Source organism: Diabrotica undecimpunctata, chromosome 6 (genome assembly GCF_040954645.1).
Source record: "Diabrotica undecimpunctata isolate CICGRU chromosome 6, icDiaUnde3, whole genome shotgun sequence".
In the NCBI taxonomy this organism is placed as follows: Eukaryota; Metazoa; Arthropoda; class Insecta; order Coleoptera; family Chrysomelidae; genus Diabrotica; species Diabrotica undecimpunctata.
The window spans coordinates 2,935,015-2,954,404 of record NC_092808.1 but is presented as its reverse complement, the minus strand read 5'-3'; the positions used below and the strand labels follow the sequence as shown (position 1 = coordinate 2,954,404).

The 19,390-nt window shown below is 33.4% G+C and overlaps 1 protein-coding gene across 2 annotated transcripts in view; it reads left to right on the top strand.

Moving 5' to 3' along the window:
* The first annotated feature begins 1,250 nt into the window (after window positions 1-1,250).
* Window positions 1,251-19,390, top strand: part of LOC140444709 (basement membrane-specific heparan sulfate proteoglycan core protein-like) — a 30,130-nt gene continuing 11,990 nt past the window's right edge. The window contains exons 1-6 of one of the 2 annotated variants that reach the window (XM_072536470.1): window positions 1,251-1,466; window positions 1,929-2,063; window positions 4,110-4,295; window positions 5,249-5,509; window positions 11,088-11,348; window positions 13,869-14,129. In XM_072536470.1, the coding sequence (XP_072392571.1) occupies window positions 1,391-1,466; window positions 1,929-2,063; window positions 4,110-4,295; window positions 5,249-5,509; window positions 11,088-11,348; window positions 13,869-14,129 (1,180 nt within the window). In that variant the 5' untranslated portion in view covers window positions 1,251-1,390. Of the gene's footprint in view, window positions 1,467-1,925; window positions 2,064-4,109; window positions 4,296-5,248; window positions 5,510-11,087; window positions 11,349-13,868; window positions 14,130-19,390 lie in introns of both variants that reach the window. The other variant, XM_072536471.1, reaches the window with a different exon arrangement.

Here is a 19,390-nt window from a genome sequence, read left to right as displayed (position 1 = left end):
ACTGCGCTTGCGTGCTAAGGTTATTGCAACTTTATTAATTATTTTCACCCCAAAAGCAAACTGACCAAACGCTCAATATATCTGACCATTTGTCAGCATTTTAATCTCTATCGAATACAATCATTTGTTTTATCGATTTCGTTCAATGAGGTGCCAACATCTTTTTTTGTCCTTGAAAATTTTCAACCCTTAATAAAAAATTAACCAGAACTGACCAAAAGCTGAAACCAACTGACCATTTGTGACCAAAACGTGACCATTCAGACCGTATAATTTTTTTTACGAAATTCGATCAATGAGGTGCCAACATCCCAGAGCTCACTTATAATTCAACAATTTTTACGTTTTTGTAGCGGGAGAGTAGAAACGTTAAAGGGTGTCCGCCAAATGCTAGAGAGACTTCAAGAATCGCTTCTAATTCGGGGAAACTTACAAGATTTAGTCCATCAAATGTTAGCGGCATAAAAAATCGCTTAAAATTAGATAATTTTTAAGCTTTTGTATCAGGGGGGCAGAAATGTAAAAGATTTAGTTAAAAAAATTTTGAGAACGGAAATAATCACTTATAATTCAACAGTTTTTACGTTTTTGTAGCAGGAGAGCAGAAACGTTAAAGGATTGGTCCACCAAATGTTAAAACCTTCAAGAATCGCTTCTAATTTGGGGAAACTTGCAAGATTTAGTCCATCAAATGTAAGGGACATAAAGAATCGCTTTAAATTAGATAATTTTTAAGATTTTGTATCAGGAGGGCAAAAACGTAAAATATTTAGTTCATAAAATTTTAGGACAGTAAATAATCACTTATAATTCGACAGTTTTTACGTTTTGTAGCAGGAGAGCAGAAACATTAAAGGGTTAGTCCACCAAATGTTAGAGACTTCAATAATCGCTTCTAATTCAGGGAAAGTTACAAGATTTAGTCAATCAAATGTCAGGGACATAAAAAATCGCTTCAAATTAGATAATGCTTAGATGAGGAGATATGTTGTAAAGTTCAACTTTTAGATTCCCTATATCTTTCTGACACCTTTTTTATCGTCTGTTTTGCCTTGAAATTTATAGAAAGCACAGATTATAGCAAAAATCTGAATTTTCGTTTCGTCAATAGACATTTTGGGATTTCTACTGTCGCGTTTTAAAAAATAATGTTTATCAAAATTTGATATACATATATAATTTTGCTTATCATCGAACTTAATTACCCGACCCATAAAACTTTCAATATCTAGGTAATTACCAAAATCAAAATTTATAGTTTTTATAACAATCTCACTTACTTGAATTCTACATGGTATAAGAGCACCAACATATCAGTCAATTTGCAGATTTAGTTATTTAGATAAAATTGTATCGTGCTAAATATGAATTAAAATAATTTCAAAACAACATGAAGCTCATCGTATTTTGTATATATTTAATTTTACGATCTTCATATGGTGATGATGATACCAAAGATGTCCAAGGTAAGTAAGTATTTATTAATTTAGGTGCTAAATAATTTTTATGTAATGTCAAAAGCTTAATCATTATATGATATCCAATACAATAGAATTTTTTTTTTCTAAATACTAAATATTATGTTTATACTTTATTCATAATCGAATATTTTAATTGCTTACCAAAGTCTATTTTTAACTCGATTATAAACAATTTAGTGTTTGGGTCACCGCAATGGTTCATCATACAGAGTGAAATTTACACATGGAACGGCCAAGTTATCTCCAATTTAAACAGAGTGATTTTTTGGAATTGCCAATTAGACGTTTTAAACTTAACTAAATTTAAACTTTTAATATTTTTTTTAATAATTTTTTAATATTTAAACTTTTAAAAATACAGCAAACAGTATGGCAGTAGCGTCTACTGTACCAGTTTTTGTTTTTTTACTTTATTCTCTTGCTATTCTTTCTCTTTTGGCTCAGAAGGAGGCTGGAAAGACAACAAACCGTTCAGACCACATTACACAACTACTTTCAGACCTGCCGATCCTTTTTATCCAGAATTCAGAGTAGTTTTAGGTAATAGAACCGAATTACCGTGCAGCGTTGAAAATGAGAAGGGTAAGTAATGAAAGATTTACTAGATTACTAGGTATATAGAATACTAGATAAATATATCATCATCAACTAGCCTCTAACGTCCACTGCTGAACATAGGCCTCTCGCATGCTTTTCCACTTAGTCCGATTTTGCGCCATCTGAATCCAATTTGTAGTCACTCTTTTATGTCATCTGTCCATCTCTTTGGGGGTCGACCTCTATTTCTGTTCTGTGCTCGTATTCGGGGTCTCCATTCCAAAATTCTTTTTGTCCACCGGTCATCAACTGATCTTGCTACATGACCTGTTATTTAAAAATTTTCCATCTGCATTGATGCCTTTTTCTTTTCAATCTATTGTTTCATAAGCCTATTCTAGCAAAGTTGTAAATAATTTAGGAAACATGTTGTTTCCTTGCCGAACGCCTCTTTCAATACGAAAAAAACCACCAGTTTATTAGGGCTACAGTCAGAAGGTTGGCCGAGATGTTAGAGAAAAACTCTTTTGACTTTTTGACAAGTTCGCAATTGTTTTATTCCTTTTTTAAGACATAGTCGTTGATATTATTTAAAATAAACTTTGACACTCAACATTAACAACACAAATATAAAATATAATAATGGACAATACATTCTAAAAATTTTTGGTCAGGATAGTAAAGGTCATGAAATAAACTAAGTTTTACTAGTACATCTAGTACTGCGAAAACAGGTGTATTTGGGATGACTATTTTCTTCTTCTTCATGTGCCTTGTCCGTTCCGAACGTTGGCAATCAACATGGCTATTCTGACTTTGTTTACGGCAGATCTGAATAGTTCAGCAGATGACAATCCGAACCATTGCCGCAAGTTTTGGAGCCACGAGTGTGTTCTCCTCCCTGGACCCCTTCTGCTGTCTATTTTCCCTTGAACGATCAGCTGTAGTACTCTATATTTATTATGTCTCATAACGTGACCCAAGTATTCCAACTTTCTTTTCTTTATACTTATTCCTACTTCTCTCTCTCTACCTATCCGGCGTAGTACCTCTTCGTTGGTCACGTGCTCAGTCCAGGATATACGTAATATACGTCGGTAAGCCCACATTTCGAAGGCCTCTACTTTTTTCATCAATGTTGCGGTCATTGTCCACGCCTTCATTCCATATAACAAAACCGGGAGTACATAACATTTCAGAAGTTGAATTTTGAGAGGTGAAAATTTGCTTCATGCTAGTGAACGATGCTCTTGCCTTTTCTACTCTTATACGTATTTCCTTCGCTTGATCCCAATTTGAGTTAACTGTTGTTCCCAAGTAGATGTACGAATCCACGTCTTTAATTTTTTCATTGTCTAATATCAGTTGCTGTGGTGGTTGTTGAGTTTTGCTTACTAACATCCATTTGGTTTTTGTGATATTTAGTCTGAGTCCGTATTGTGCACTTGTTTTTTGTATCTTACTCATTAGGCAACTCAGTTCCTCCATGCTACTTGCTAGAATTACAGTGTCATCAGCATACCTTATGTTATTAATTATTTCTCCATTTATCTTCATGTGTGACTATTTTCTAATCGCTAAACCTATCGTCACATTATAATATTTGAGTAAACAAAAAACTTTAAACATGTAAATATCAACGTATGAATGCATATTGATATACAAATACTAACTGGCAACTAGCTGAAGTCAAGTCGTACTACTGTTTTTGTAACTTTTTTATGATAAACATATTTCTTAGGTCCTGAGATTTTACTTAAGTGAAACTCTCACTCCCAGAACTAATTTCATAAGAAAATGGGGACTTTTAAGTACACACACTTGAAATATTCCAAGAAATAAAAATACTAATCTCTAGACAAAGTTAACTGAAAATACAGTCTCGTCAAAAGTTTTAAATTCAAGAGAAATTATTATGCAACAAAAACAAGATCAAGTTAGTATAGAGAAACACTAAAAGCCATCGAGATGACACATTAGTATCAAGAGTAATAGTAAGATAGAGGAGATTCAAAAAGAGACGTGATATATGGCCTTGAATGCTCTAATGATAATGGTAAATCATTAATATTTTTTTTTCTGTATTTTAAGGTTTAAAATTAAATGTAAGTTGGTCAAGAACGGACGGTCATCCATTGCCTGTCAACTCTAGTCAACGAAGTGGAGTTTTGTACATCGACAATGTAGAAAAAGAAGCTCGAGGAGAATACAAATGCACAGCTTTAGATTTTAATGGCACACCAGTCTTCGACATCAAAGTTGGGCTCACGGTTTTGAGTAAGTATAATTTGCTGTGCTTTACTCCTATTTAGAACTTAGTGGAAAAAAAGTATCAAAAAGTTTTGTATTTTATCGTGCAACAGATTTCATCATCATCATCTGGCGTTACAACCCTACTTGGGTCCTAGCCTTCTCAAGAATTTTTCCAGTAGTCTCTATCCATCGCGTTTGTTTCTATTCAATATAATTTATTTTTATTACGTAGTACACAAACTCCATTGCTTACATATGTTACAGGTTAAGTTAAACAAGTTAAAATAAAGAACAAAAGAAAAAAGCACACAAAGAGAATGAAGAAAAGTTGACAAATTATCCAAAAACCTGTAATTAATAAACGAGAAAAGGAAAATACTATCATCGAAGTACACTTTATTGAAACTGCAGCTTATTTAATAGTTATTTAACCAACAAGTGTATTAATAAGGGCGATTAACAATTGAGATATATTAACGAGACGTTAATGTTCGAGATTGTTAATCGCCATTTTAATTCACGAGTTCGTTACAAAACTTTTCCGTCCACCATACTTTTCAGAAATAAAAATATCTTAGTTTAAATTTTTATTTACTTAACGATAAATAATGACATACAATGACAAACAGTACTTACAGCGGCTACTTCATTTTAAATAATTTTTTAGTGGGAATATAAATAGGTATGTTTGGTTGCCTACACCACAGGTAACTGCCAATCACAGAGCGTTAAATGTGGTTAAATTAATTTATACAAGCAATGTATGTTGTATTGCCTATAATAAAATCGTTCATTAATAGAAAATCATTCATTAATAGGGGTCATTAATCAATGATTTTGAGGGTGTTAAAATTAATCATAAATGGAAGGTCGACGGAAAAATTAAATTATCTCATTTTAAATTAATTTAAATACATCATCTGAAACTACACGTTGTTTATTATCACATTGTGTTAATTCTGTCTTCTTTTTTATAGTCCCTCCAAAGATCACATTGACTTCAAGTATTCTTAAAGTCTACCCAGGTGAGCATGCTTATATCAACTGCAGCGCCACTGGCGACCAACCCATCGAGATCTACTGGTTGCGTTGGGGAGTTCCCATACCCAGCTCAGTTTACACCAGAGACGGATACATTAGTTTCAACAGTACCCAATTGCAAGATGCCGGTAGATATTTGTGCGTGGCTAACAACCGAGCTGGCAAAGCAGAAGCTGAAGTTAATATTACTGTAGAAGGTTAGTACTGTGTTCTTGATTAATAGTATCATTTTATGCGGTTACAATACTTTTCATCGTTCTGAAACTATTTTCTTGTGGCATTTCTATAATATCTATTTTACTTAACGGGAATACACTATGATAGACTTTAAAATATTGGCTTATTTCAATTAAATTAAATGCTTTTTTCACGATTTAAACCTTACACTGAAAAGGATCTTTAGCTATTTTTAAGTTCTTCATTCTCTGTTTTCTTCTATTAGTTTTTAATTATTGGAAAACAATACCATGTTTATTGCAGCAGTTTGTATGCTATTATCCGTTCATAAATTGTTGAGAGCACAAAATGTGCCTTAAACTCATAAAACGGTCGTAAACCATAGGCGTTCCTGAGGTGTTTATTCATTAAATAATAATATAATATTTTTTAATACTGTTATATATATATATATATATATATAATATTAAAAATATTTTAATAGTAATATATTTAGCAAAAAAACAATTAAAACTTTCACGGCTAATGTTATGTAATTATATTATATTAATAAAAAATACCTTATCTCTTTGGATATTTCAATACTAATCTTCGCGTTTAATCACTTTACTAGAAAACCTGGAATTCATATTCGAAGGTACTATTCGTTGCAAGATAATTAGGATGGAATTCCCCAGATTTTTAATAATATAATGGGTATGCTTTGGCCACGTGCCTGGTTTGTTCAGTTTATATTCGAAACTTAACTTAAAAGGGTGAAGTTATTACGAACGAAAACAATGTTTTTGTTTAGTACGTTTTTGATCGCATGTAATTTACGGCTCGTCGGTGTGTCCGCGTCTACGGCAGTAGTTAGCGTCTCGAATATTACTTTTGCGAATTATATGCAGTGCGTGAGTGATTTTTTATTCCATATACCTACGAACATATACGTACCTTTCGCTCGTGCTCGTTTTGTTGGATTGTTTGTGATGGCTTCATCATCAACATCATCAAGTTTTACACCGGTACTGTTGCGTACAGTCAGTAAGTCTGTCTATTCACCAAGAGAGAAGAAAGAAAAAAACACGGTATAGCTAACCCAAACACAAACGAACACTTAAAGAGAGGGAAAAAGCCTATTGAAATTGATGAATTTGCCAAAAATGGTATTCGAAGGAAAATTCATGGATTTTTTTTCAAAAAAGAAATACCAAACCAAAACAAAATTTTACAAGAAGTAAGAGACGACCCGGATTTGCCTCATATCGGACGAACTAAATTGTGGCAAGTTTAAAAGAATTAAATTTCTGGTGGGAGAAATCAGACCGAAAATCACTTTTGATTGACCGGGAGGAGATAATATGTTGGAGAAGAAATTATCTAAGATCCATACGAAAATTCCGGGCTGAAGGAAGGCCCATCTTCTACCATGATGAAACGTGGGTAAATTCAGGTCATACTCTAAAAAAAAATTGGTCAGATAAAAATATATTAAGCTCCAGGCAAGCCTTTATGGAAGGTTGGAAGGTTATGGAAGGATTTACCTTCTGGTAAAGGCAGTAGATTAATAATTTCTCACATTGGCAGTGAAAAAGATTTGTTAAGCATGGTTTGTTGTAATTTCAGTCCAAAAGCACAAAAGACTATCACGAGGAGATGACAGCTGATGTTTTCGAAGATTATTTTGAGCAGATGATTGAACACATACCACCAAATTCAATTATAGTATTAGATAATGCACCTTATCATTCACGACTAGTAGGAAGACTTCCAACGACTGCGTGGAAGAAACAGGATATTCTTGACTGGCTGCGGAATAAGTATCTGCCTTACGAAGATGGAATGGTAAAAGCAGAACTTCTAAAAATTGCCCGGCAACACAAATCTAAGTTCAAGGAATACGTAGTTGACAAAATGGCGGAAAGGCGAAACATTACAGTCCTTAGACTTCCACCCTACCACTGCGAAATAAATCCAATTGAACTCATTTGGGCACAAATGAAAAGTTATGTGGCTAGAAAAAATACGTTATATAAAATACAAGCTGTACGTGAATTGTTATACGAGTCTTTACAACATATTACAGAACAAAACTGGAAAGATGCAGTAAGGCATGTAATAGAAGAAGAACAAAAAATGTGGGATCTTGATAACATAATTGATGTGACCGTAGAGACACAACCGCTAATTATTAACCCTCAAGATGACTCGGATTCCGAAGTTGATCCTATTTATTTTGAATTTGAATAGTTTTCTAATCGTAATTATATAAGGTAAGTAATAATAGTTGTAATCGTAAGATATTAAAGGGGAAAGGCGCAAAATGTCGCCTGTCAAAATGTTCAATGTGTTTTAAATGTATCCATTTTTTTTTCAAATCCTGAGAAAACTAAACAGCATTTTTGAATAATTTAAAGGCAGAATGAAATATTTTTTAGAATAAATAAAAAGTTTCTTTTGCATGCAATATTTTCAATTAAAAATTGTACTATATTTTCTGTTTTAATTTCACCCCTGTTACATAACATATTAAAATAAACATTGTAGAAGTTTTCAGGGACTTTCTGCCCTGAGTAATAATGTAATCTTTCATTCTGCGTTTAAATTTTTCAAAAATATTTATTAGTTTTCTCCGGATTCGAAAATAATGGATAAATTTAAAACACATTATAAATTTTGCCAGGCGACATTTGGCGCCTTTTTCCTTAATTAAATAAATGTATCTTTTACAAATGGCAAGAATCTTTTTATTTTTGAATAAAATAAATAAGTTTTATTAAAAAATACAATTTACATAAGTACAATTTAAAAAATATATTTATTTAGTTCAGATAAATGTTTCAATCATATACTCTACGACACTGGTCGTTCATCTCTAACCATTCAAAATACCCCCGTAATAGGATTATAAGGTATTGTATTCCATCAGATATAAGGTGGGTTAGTCGAAAACGTCTTAAACCGTCAGTTTTAGGTTGGTTTTTACTATTATATCGTATTACCTATCCTCTCTGTATTTCAGTTTTCTAATTAGGGTTAAACTTGTAGTGAGCTATCAACAAATTGTGAACCGACTGTAAGTTAAGATGTTAAAGGATACCGATACCCCAAATGTGTTATTGGGGTTAGTGCCTGTTGAAAGCTTTTCCGAAATAAAAAATTTCTACCGATAAGAAATACCAGTTTGACTCATTTTTTTATATCAGCTGCTTTAGAAATAACATGATTACTGTTTATAGGTTTAGTAGTAGCAACTTTCAGAGAAAGTTGAAAGTTTCTCTGAAAGTTGCTACTACTCTTCTACTTACCTTGGTTAGTTCAATTTGATTAGAAACCGATTAGAGTCATCTTAAATGAACAAGTCAACAGAACCATTGAACAGTGCTGTTGATGTATTTATTTGAAGTGAATAATTATATTTTTTATACATTATATCTCTTTCAAGATGCGTATTCAGGTCTGCTATCAATGCCGAACCGAAACAAGGACAAGCTAATCTCGGCATCAACGGCAACATTCATTGCAGAGTAAGCAATCCCAGTTCCTCCACTAGTTAAAGATATTTTTTAATATTTTTTGGTAGTTTTCCTACTTTAGCTTACAATATATCTGTATTTATTTACTAGTGATTTTGACGTCACCAATTGCCATTTACAGTTAATCTGCTCAATTTTGTCTGACTTCTTTACATTTAACGCTAGGATGTAAACAAAATGATATTTTAGTCTATTGTACAATTTTCATAACAAATACTTCACTTTTCGCTGAACTTTTGGGTTAAGTCGTCTTAGGAAATCAATCTACTTATAAAAACCAGCGTAATTCTAGTTTGGCAATTCATTTGTTGGAAAACGAGTTTTGTATTATATTTCTTATCGATCACCAAATTAGCAGCCAATATTTTAGCATCAAAAAACTTTCAAAAGAGTTACAAATTAAATTAGAAGAACGAGAAGGTAAAAAGATTAAAAACAACAAGATTTTTGACATCCAGAAGTCAATAAAAATGAAAATTAGATAACCTGCAAAAACTACATAGTAATTACAGTTACTCCGCCTTTTAAGTCTACTTCTAAGAACCTCTGAGGCCTCAGTTTCCTGACGTCTCAGATCACTAACCTTCTACATAGTTTACCATTTTCCTGCACACTTGTAAAATATTGTACAAGACATGTTTTTTAAGTAAGTACCGTTTTGCAATTCCGCCGCCGCTGCGCTACGGTCGGCGTTCCGCGCATGAGCGCTGGTTACCTACATCTCTTGTCTACACACTGACGCCATTACAGTCTGATTCTTCATTGTATACTTGTTTACTCCAGTGTTTAAGATGCCTCCAACAATCGTGAGTCACGCTGATTGTAAAGTACGGGCTGTTATACGATTTCTTAGTGCTAAAGGCGTAAAACCGATCGATATTCATCGTGAGATCGTTGAAGTTTACGGACAAAACATTATGAGTGATGGAATGGTAAGGAAATGGGTGACAGCATTTAAAGATGGCCGGACAAATGTACATGATGAAGAACGAAGTGGGCGTCCTTCGGTCGTTAATGAAAATTTGGTGCAAAAAGTGAACGAAAAGGTCAGAGAAAACAGACGCTTTACAATTTCATCATTGTCCGACTGCTTTCCTCAGTATTCTCGTAGTGTTTTATATCGCATTGTTACCGAGAACTTGAATTACCGGAAATTGTGTTCACGTTGGGTTCCAAAAATGTTGACGGATTTGCACAAAACCCAATGTTTAGGCAGTGCATTGACTTTCCTTGAGCGATACCACAGTGAAGGTGAAGATTTTTTAGACCAAATTGTTAGTGGTGACGAAACGTGGGTGGCCTACGTCACACCAGATTTGAAACAACAATCCATGGAATGGCGACATTCATTATCACCCAAAAGAGTGAAGTTTAAGCAAACAATTTCTGTCCGGAAAATCATGTGCACAGTTTTTTGGGACAGAAAAGGAGTATTGCTAGTGGAGTTTCTGCCTCGTAATGAGACAATCAATGCAGCGTCTTATTGTGAGACATTGAAAAATCTGCGTCGTGCAATCCAGAACAAAAGACGTGGCAAGTTGAGTAAGGGTATCGTTTTGCTGCATGACAATGCCCGTCCACATGTGGCTAATCAGACCAAAGATCTCTTTAAATCATTTAAATGGGAAACTCTAGATCATCCTCCATACAATCCTGATCTGGCGCCCAGCGACTACCATTTGTTCCAGTACTTGATGAAACACCTGGGCGGTCAGCGTCTTCAAGACGATAACGAAGTCAAAACATTTGTAATGCAGTGGTTAACAAGTCAGGCGGCAGAATTTTATCAGAACTGGTGCCACGTTATGACAAGTGCCTCAATATTCACGGAAATTATGTAGAAAAGTAGATTAAGGTACAGGCTTTCATGTAAAAATAAAATTATTGCCATATCTTTGCACGTCTTTAACACGCCTCGTATATAAATCGCTTCAGCGTCATAAGGGCATTCGGCAGTCCCTCGAATTTTGTAATACAAAGTTAGAACTAAAGATATAAGAAATCTCATACATCATCTGAATGTACACGTTGGCGTTGTTTATAATCGCATAGTGGTAATTCTGCCTTCTTTTTTTTACAGTTCCTCCAAAGATCACCTTGACTTCGCGTAAACTAGTAGCCCATCCAGGCGAGTATCATTTTATCAACTGCAGTACCACTGGCGACCAACCCATCAATATCTCCTGGTCGTCTTTAGGACGTGACATGCCCAATTCAGTTTACATCAAAGACGGATACATTAGCTTCAACAGTACCCAATTGCAAGATGCCGGTAGATATTTATGCGTGGCTACCAATCGAGCTGGTAAAGCAGGTGCTGTAGCTGATGTCATCGTGGAAGGTAAGTAAGTTTTATCGTCCTGAAACTATGTTCATATTTTGCATTATGAAGGAACTTTTTTTATTTATTTCAAACAATAAGAATACACCAAATATACAAGGTTAATTAGCACTTTTTCTTTAACCTAATTTTCGTAAGATTGTTTTTAAGCTAGATGTCACCTGGTCCATCCTAGCTTTTTTGGTCACAAAGAAATGCCCACTTCTTTGTTTGGCTACAATGCTCAACACTAACTAAGCCTTGCATATTTTCACAAATTATACCAGCTCGAACGGTTTAGTTCTGTTCAGCGTTCGCATCTGGGGTTGGTTGACAAAAAGTTGAGGTACTTCATGGAGCCTCTCTTCATGTCTCCTGGCGATTTGCTTTATTCCATTTGGAATAGATTTGACTTTAAGATCTCTACGTAAATCGTCACTCCGAATATACCAAGGAGCACCTACAATATTCCTTAGTATCCGGTTCTGGAACTTTTCTAAATTTCTGCAATTACTTTTTTTGATACAGTCCCATAATTGTAGGCCATAGGTCCACACCGGTTTCAATATCTGTTTGCTGTGGTTGCTGTGGATAGAAAGTTGAGAGAACCTACCTATCAGCTAATATATATTTTTGTCATTTATCTTCAACTGTTCTTTTTTTTTAACATGCTCTTTCTGTTTGAGTTTGACGTCCAGATTTAAACCCATGTATTTCGCTGTTTTCTTATTAGGAACAATGCTGCTGTTTAAGATAATTGTGAGATAAATGATTTTCTTGTTAGTAAAGTTAATATGAACTGATTTTTGTTTATTAAACTTTATATACTATTTTATACTTATACTTATATATATATATATATATATATATATATATATATATATATATATATATATATATATATATATATATATATATATATTGGATCAGCGCTCTATGCCATTAATTGCATTGTGTAGGGTAACCGTAGATTCTTCTATTGCCAGGACTGCTGTCTCATTAGGAAATGTGGCTAGTTGAATGTTTTCTTTCTCCGGAATGTCAGATGTATACAAAAGGTATAGTACTGGTCCAAGAACACTACCTTGTGGAACCCCTGCGTGTATTGGCTTCAACTCAGAGTACTCGTTTTCCATTTTAACTTCAAATGTTCGCTGGTATAGGTATTACTGCAATATTTCAACGAGTTGCATAGGAAATATTTTCTTTAGCTTCATTAGCAGGCCGTCGTGCCATACTTTGTCAAATGCTTTTGCGATATCCAGGAATACTGCTGAACAAATTTTGTCTCCTTCCAACGCTTTTTCTATTTTAGTTATTATTTGATGGATCTGGTAAACTGCGGACTGTTCATCACGAATTTCAAATCGGTATGTCGGAATAATATTTTTTTGTTCAATTATATGATTCATTCTTTGTAGTAGTAATTTTTCAAACGCCTTTGAGATTAGGGATAATGAGGAGATTGGCCTGTATGATGTTAATTCGTAGTTATCTTGTCCTACTTTGGGCATCATTATGACCTCTGTACGTTTCCAAAGGATGGAAACATATCTAAGTCTACAAGATGCATTTATTAGAGTGGTAAGCTTTGTTATGGCTTCTCTACTTAATTTTTTTTATTATCTCACCATTGATCAGGTCAAATCCAGGTGCTTTTTTTGATGTTCTTAGTTAATTTTTGAGTTTCTTTTGTAGTAGTCAATTGTATGTTAAAGAAATCAGTATTTACTCGTTTATCCTCTATATGAGTTTCCCTAGGGTTTGGTTGAAATATATGTAATGAAATTATAATTTCATCATTCAAATATTGCCGCGCTCGAACTCAAAAAGAAAGCATTTTTTAAAAAATTACCAAGATAGAAAAACTATTTACTTCGATGAGGTACGCCTAAAAAAATTTAATCAAAGCGATTCGGGAAATTGTTTTTTTGTTACTTGTTATTTGTTAGTTGCAATTTCCGGCCCACTTGGAAGAATTAAAAAAAAAATACATTTAAACTTGAAAGAATATATCATCATCATCATTAGTTGCTCGACAACCCTTTCTGGGTCCTGGCTTGTTCTAGGATTTTCCGCCATTCTGTTCTGTTCCTTGCTTTGTTTTTCCGGTTGGTAATCTTAAGTGTTTTCAGATCTTGTTCCACTTGTTCCATGAATCTAAGTTTGGGTCTTTGACCTTCTCCCTACTGATGTTTTCCTCATTATATGTTTTGGTGTTTCAGTCTCCAACATCCGTTCAACATGGCCCATCCAGCGCAGACGTCCGATCTTTATGGATGTTATGACTTTGGGTTCATTGTATGCTGTGGGTCATATCGCCATCGCTGCCGTCGTCATCAGGATAGAAGTGTTAATTTTTATTGTACACATTACCTAGCATCTAATTTTTTTTATTTAATTGAAACCTGTGTTTTACTGAGTCTGCTCTCTAAAAAAGCTACCCGTCACAACCGGCAGCTCATTTAAAATTAATTTTATTACATAATTTGAATCTATACGCTGTTTATAATTACATTTTGTTAATTCTCCTTTTTTTAGTCCCTCCAACGATCATCTTGTCTTCGACTACACTAGTCCTCCGTCAGGGTGAGTCTGGTTTTGTCGACTGCTACGCCAGTGGCGACCAACCCATCAACATCTCCTGGTCGGCTTCTGGACGTGACATGTCCAGTTCAGTTTACATTAGAGATAGAGTCATTGGCTTCAAGAATATCCAACCGCAAGATGCCGGTAAATATTTGTGCGTGGCTAAAAATCGAGCTGGTGAAGCAAATGCTACAGTTGATGTCATCATAAAAGGTTGGTACTATATTCTTGATTAATAGTGTTATTTTATGTGGGATATTGTGGCATTTATATATTCTCTATTTTACTTAACGGGAATAGATCATGATGTTAAATTAAAATTTTGGTTTATTTCAATTAAATACAATGCCTTTTTCACGATTCAAAATTTTACATTGCGAAGGATCTTTAGGGACTTTTATGGTTTCATTCTCCGTTTTCACCTAATATTATTTAACCATTTGACAAAAAGATAATGTATTTTGCAGCTTGTATGTCAAACTAAGATGTCAAAGTTTATCGATAACCCAAATTAGTTATTCGGGGTAGTGCCTCTTGAAAGCTTTTCCATAGTAAACGTTAAAGATAAAATACATATTGATAAAATACATGATTTGTGTTTATAGGATTTAGCAGTGATAGTGCTTTTCTTGTTTCTTGATCTTTGATCTTTTTTGATCAAAATGATATTTTTTAGTTATGTTTCATTAGAAATGTATTAGAGCTATTATAAATGAACTAGTCTACTGTTGATGTATTTTGTTTGGAGTAAATAATTATATTCCTTATGTATTAAATATCTTCTATCAAAGCCAAAACGAAACAATAACAAGCTCCTCTCGTTATCAACGACAACTTTCGTTGTAGAGTAGGCAATTTCAGTTCCTCTACAACTTAAAGTTATTTTTAACAGATTTTGGTATATTTCCTTTGTTGCTACAAACCATAATGCAGGGAAAAATACATTGAAAACGAAGTATTGGAAGAACACGCATCTCTTGGCTCAACAATCTGAGAAAGTGATATAATTGCAGTTTCGTCAACTTTTTCAGAGCTGCCTGTAGCTAGCCAGTACCTAAAGAAGAAGAAGAAGAAGGTAGATTTCTAACTTTGGTTCACAATATTTCGTTATTTATTTATTTTTTTTTTATAAATTTAGGCGTAAATTTAGAAACTCAATTTTCAAACTGTTCTTTTCTTTCCTTTCTTTGTTTATAATTTCCTTTTTCTGTTGATGACTATCAATAGACTGATATCAATTCGTACAGGGAAAGTTTGACGAACTCGGTGTTCCTTTCACCGTTTATTTTTATTTTTTCGGCGTCTCAATTCATCAAAGTCGTAGCAAAGCTCTTACTGAAATTTGTAAATGTTTTACATATGTATCATTATCATGATCATCATTCTCAGCATATTCTTAAATTTGGACATCTTCTTCGTCTCTTGATGCCTCTTGGATACCACAGTGTACTTCTTAAATGTCCTGCCCACTGCCATTTTAAAGATATAATTCTACAGATTACATCAATAACCTTGGTTTTGTGTCTGATCCATTCTATTCTTTTTCAATCTCTCTTTTTTATACCTAGCATGCATCGCTCCATTGACCTTTGAGTGACTTTCGATATTATCTCCTTCTTTAGTGTCCAAGTTTTGCAGCCATATATGTCATGATTGGTAGCATATACTGATTGAATGCTTTTTTCTTCAGGTGGATTGGCATCTTCGATTTTATTATAACTACATTTCTACCAAAAGAAGATGCCCAAGCCAGTTTCATTCTTCTAGTGATTTCTGGAAGTAAGAAGCCAGATTTATGTATTAATAGTCCCAGGTATACATACTCGTCTATTGTCTCAAGTGTAATGTTGATAATTGGACATCTTGGACATCCACTAGCTCGTTGTACATGGTTTTTGTTTTTTTCAAGTTCATTTTTAGATCAACTAGTAGTTCTGCAGGATTATTAGTAAACAGAACGATCTCGTCTGCATGAATTGCATTCTCGTCTGGATTTTGTGGATTCCTACGAGTTTATGCTCCAACTGCGGACAAACCAGAGAGCGATATTGAAACTTTCTACGAAGACCTAGACAACATTTTAAAATCCATTAAAACGCAAGATGTAACAATTATAATGGAAGACTTTAACGCAAAGGTTGGGGAAGAAAAAGTAGACGAATGTACAGGATGATATGGTCTGGGCAAGAGAAACGACAGGCTTATCGAGTTTTGCCAAAACAATAATTTTATTATAGCTAATACATTATTCAAAATGCCAAAGAGAAGACTATATACCTGGAAGTCAACAGCAGGTTAAGAAGAGAGATTTGTAAGAAACCAAATAGACTACGTATTAGTTAGACAAAGATACAGGAAGGTAATTATATCCGCAAAAACCTATCCAAGTGCCGACATAGGACCAGATCACAACCCAGTAGTGACCAAAATTAGGCTCAAAATAAAAATAATAAAACGAAGAACCACAAATGCAAAAATGGATACAAGTAAATTAAGGAACCCACACAGAAGGCAACGCCTGGCAGATGAAATCAACAACGGATTAATGAATGTTAAAGAACAAATTCTACAAAATACTGAGACGAATAAAAAATGGTTATTAATAAATACAGAAATAGATAAAAGTCAAAAAGAAATTCTAATACCAACCAGATATAAAAAGAAGCAATGGATGACGGAAGAAATTTTAGATTTAATGGAAGAAAAACGTCAATATAAAAACAAAGATAATCAGATGTACAAAGAAGTGGATAAACAAATAAATTACAGAATTAAGAAAGCGAAAGAACAATGGTTAAAAGAACAATGCGCCGAAATAGAAGAATACGAGAAAAGACATGATAGTTTTAACACACATAAAAAAATTAAAGAATTAACTCACAACAATAGAACAAGAAAACCGAGATTACTGAAAGATGCAAATAGGAAACGTGTGTTAAATACTAATGACAAATTAAAGAGATGGCCAGAATACATTAATGAACTGTTCAAAGACAATAGAACAGAACAGATGGAGATAGAAGTAGAAGAGGATATGGTTTTGAAGATATTAAAAGAGGAAATTAAAATGGCATTAAAAAAGCAGAAATGGTAAAGCAGTAGGTCCAGACCAAATCCCTATAGAAATCTTAAAATGCATAAATGAGGAAACCTTAGACATTACAGTAGACTTATTTAACTTAGTATACAAAACAGGACACATACTGAAACAATGATTACTATCCACCTTTTGTGCTATCCCTAAAAATACAAACGCTTAAGATTGCAGTGAATACAGAACAATATCACTAATAAGTCACATTCTCAAATTATTCCTGAAAAAAATACATGGTCGTATAAAAAAAACTGGAAGAAGAAATAAATGATAGTCAGTTTGGGTTAGAAACGGACTAGAAACCAGAGAAGCATTATTTGCTTTTAATGTGTTAGCTCAAAGATGCATGGATATGAATATTGATCTGCATGTTTTTTACGTTAATTTTGAAAAAGCATTTGACAAAGTAAGACATGGAAAATTAGTCCAAATTCTAAAGACAAAAAACATAGACCATAGGGACTTACGAATAATAACAAACCTCTACTGGAATCAAAGAGCACAAATCGTAATAGATAACGAACCCAGTCCAGAAATTGAAATCATGCGAGGAGTTAGGCAGGGATGTATTATGTCCCCATTACTATTTAATGTATATAGTGAAGCCATTTTTAAAGAAACATTACTATCTCAAAGTGAAGGAATAATAATTAACGGAAAATCTATTAACAACATAAGATATGCAGATGACACCGTGATTATGGCAAGCTCTGCTGAACAACTCCAATTACTGCTAAACAAAACAAACAGTTTCTTATGAAAAATATGGATTAAAATGAATATAAAAAGAACCAAATACATGATAATAACAAAGAAAACAAATATACCAACAAACATACATTTGGGAAATGTACCGATAGAAATGGTTGATAAATACAAATACCTAGGATACTGGATTTCAGACAATAATAATCAAACAACCGAAATAAGAGCCAGGATAGAAATAGCAAGAAATACGTTTGTAAAAATGAAAACAATGCTCTGCAACAAAGATCTTAGATTAGAACTGAGAGTAAGAGCACTGAGATGCTACGTGTTTTCGATACTGAAATATGGACTTGAAAGCTGGTCATTAAAGCAAGAACACTTAAGTTACAGTCCTTTGAAATGTGGTGTTACAGAGGGATGCTTAGAATAGACACAGAAGAAAACTAACACGAAAATATTGCGAGAAATGGACAAAGAATGAAAAATAATATATACAATAAAAATAAGAAAGTTATAATATCTGGGACACGTAATGAGAAGACAGCGATATGAACTGCTAAGGCTGATAATACAGGGAAAGATAAGAGGTGAAAGGAGTATAGGAAGAAGGAGAGTGTCATGGTTAAAGAATTTAAGGGACTGGTTTAAATGCAGTTCTATTGCAGCAGCAGTAGATAGAATAAAGCTAGTGATGATGATATCCAACCTCCGATCGGGAGAAGGCACTTAAAGAAAAAGAAGATACGGAGTGATTCATTAAGAATATCAAATCTTTGAGTTGTAGATTCTAGACATCAAACTATAATATAACACACCTAATACAAATATTACTAATTCACATGTTACACCCCCAAAACATCAGGTTGATATTTGACAGACATTAGATATATATGACAGATTTCAAAACCAAAAGCAAGCCGAACTTATGTATTGCCATCTATAAAAGACTATATCAATGCCAAACCACACTTGCAGTTTTTGTTATAAATGTGTACCAACTATTTTTGTTATACCAAACAACACCAAAAATACAACGAATCGAAAGATTCTATATGCTTTTAAACATATTGCTTCTTTTCCAAAAATATGACAAAACATCAGGAATTGCCAAATAGGAAAATGTTTGTCGAACATTTACTGGAAATATTGTTGAAAGTTACTTATTTTAATTTTTTATTATATTTAAAATATCATTTATATTTTCAATGAACGAATTTACCTTTGATATACAGTGATGAGTGTCTTACCACCCGGCAAGATAGCGGAAAGGATAGAAGACAGATTAAGTTGTGAGATAGTATGAGATAAAGCTAGTTCTTGACGTGGCTATTTCACTTCAGTCATAATTATACGGATGACCTCGAAAATATTTTATTTTAATAATTTCTGATGTTAGAATAAATAATTGAATAAATTAAGATATATTATAGTAAAAAACATTAATTATTAGCGATTTTAAATTATTAATTTTTAAGTTTATTTAATATTAAAAATAACTTAACTGAAATATTTGATTAAACTAAAGGTAGGTATATTCTATCCTAAAACAATTATGTGTGGAATTGGCGTAACAGTTAGAGACGTGGTCTAGTGACAAGAAGATTGGAGGTTCAATTCACACCAAGGATAAAATTTTTGTTTTAGTCAATCAAAAAATAATAGAAAATATGAT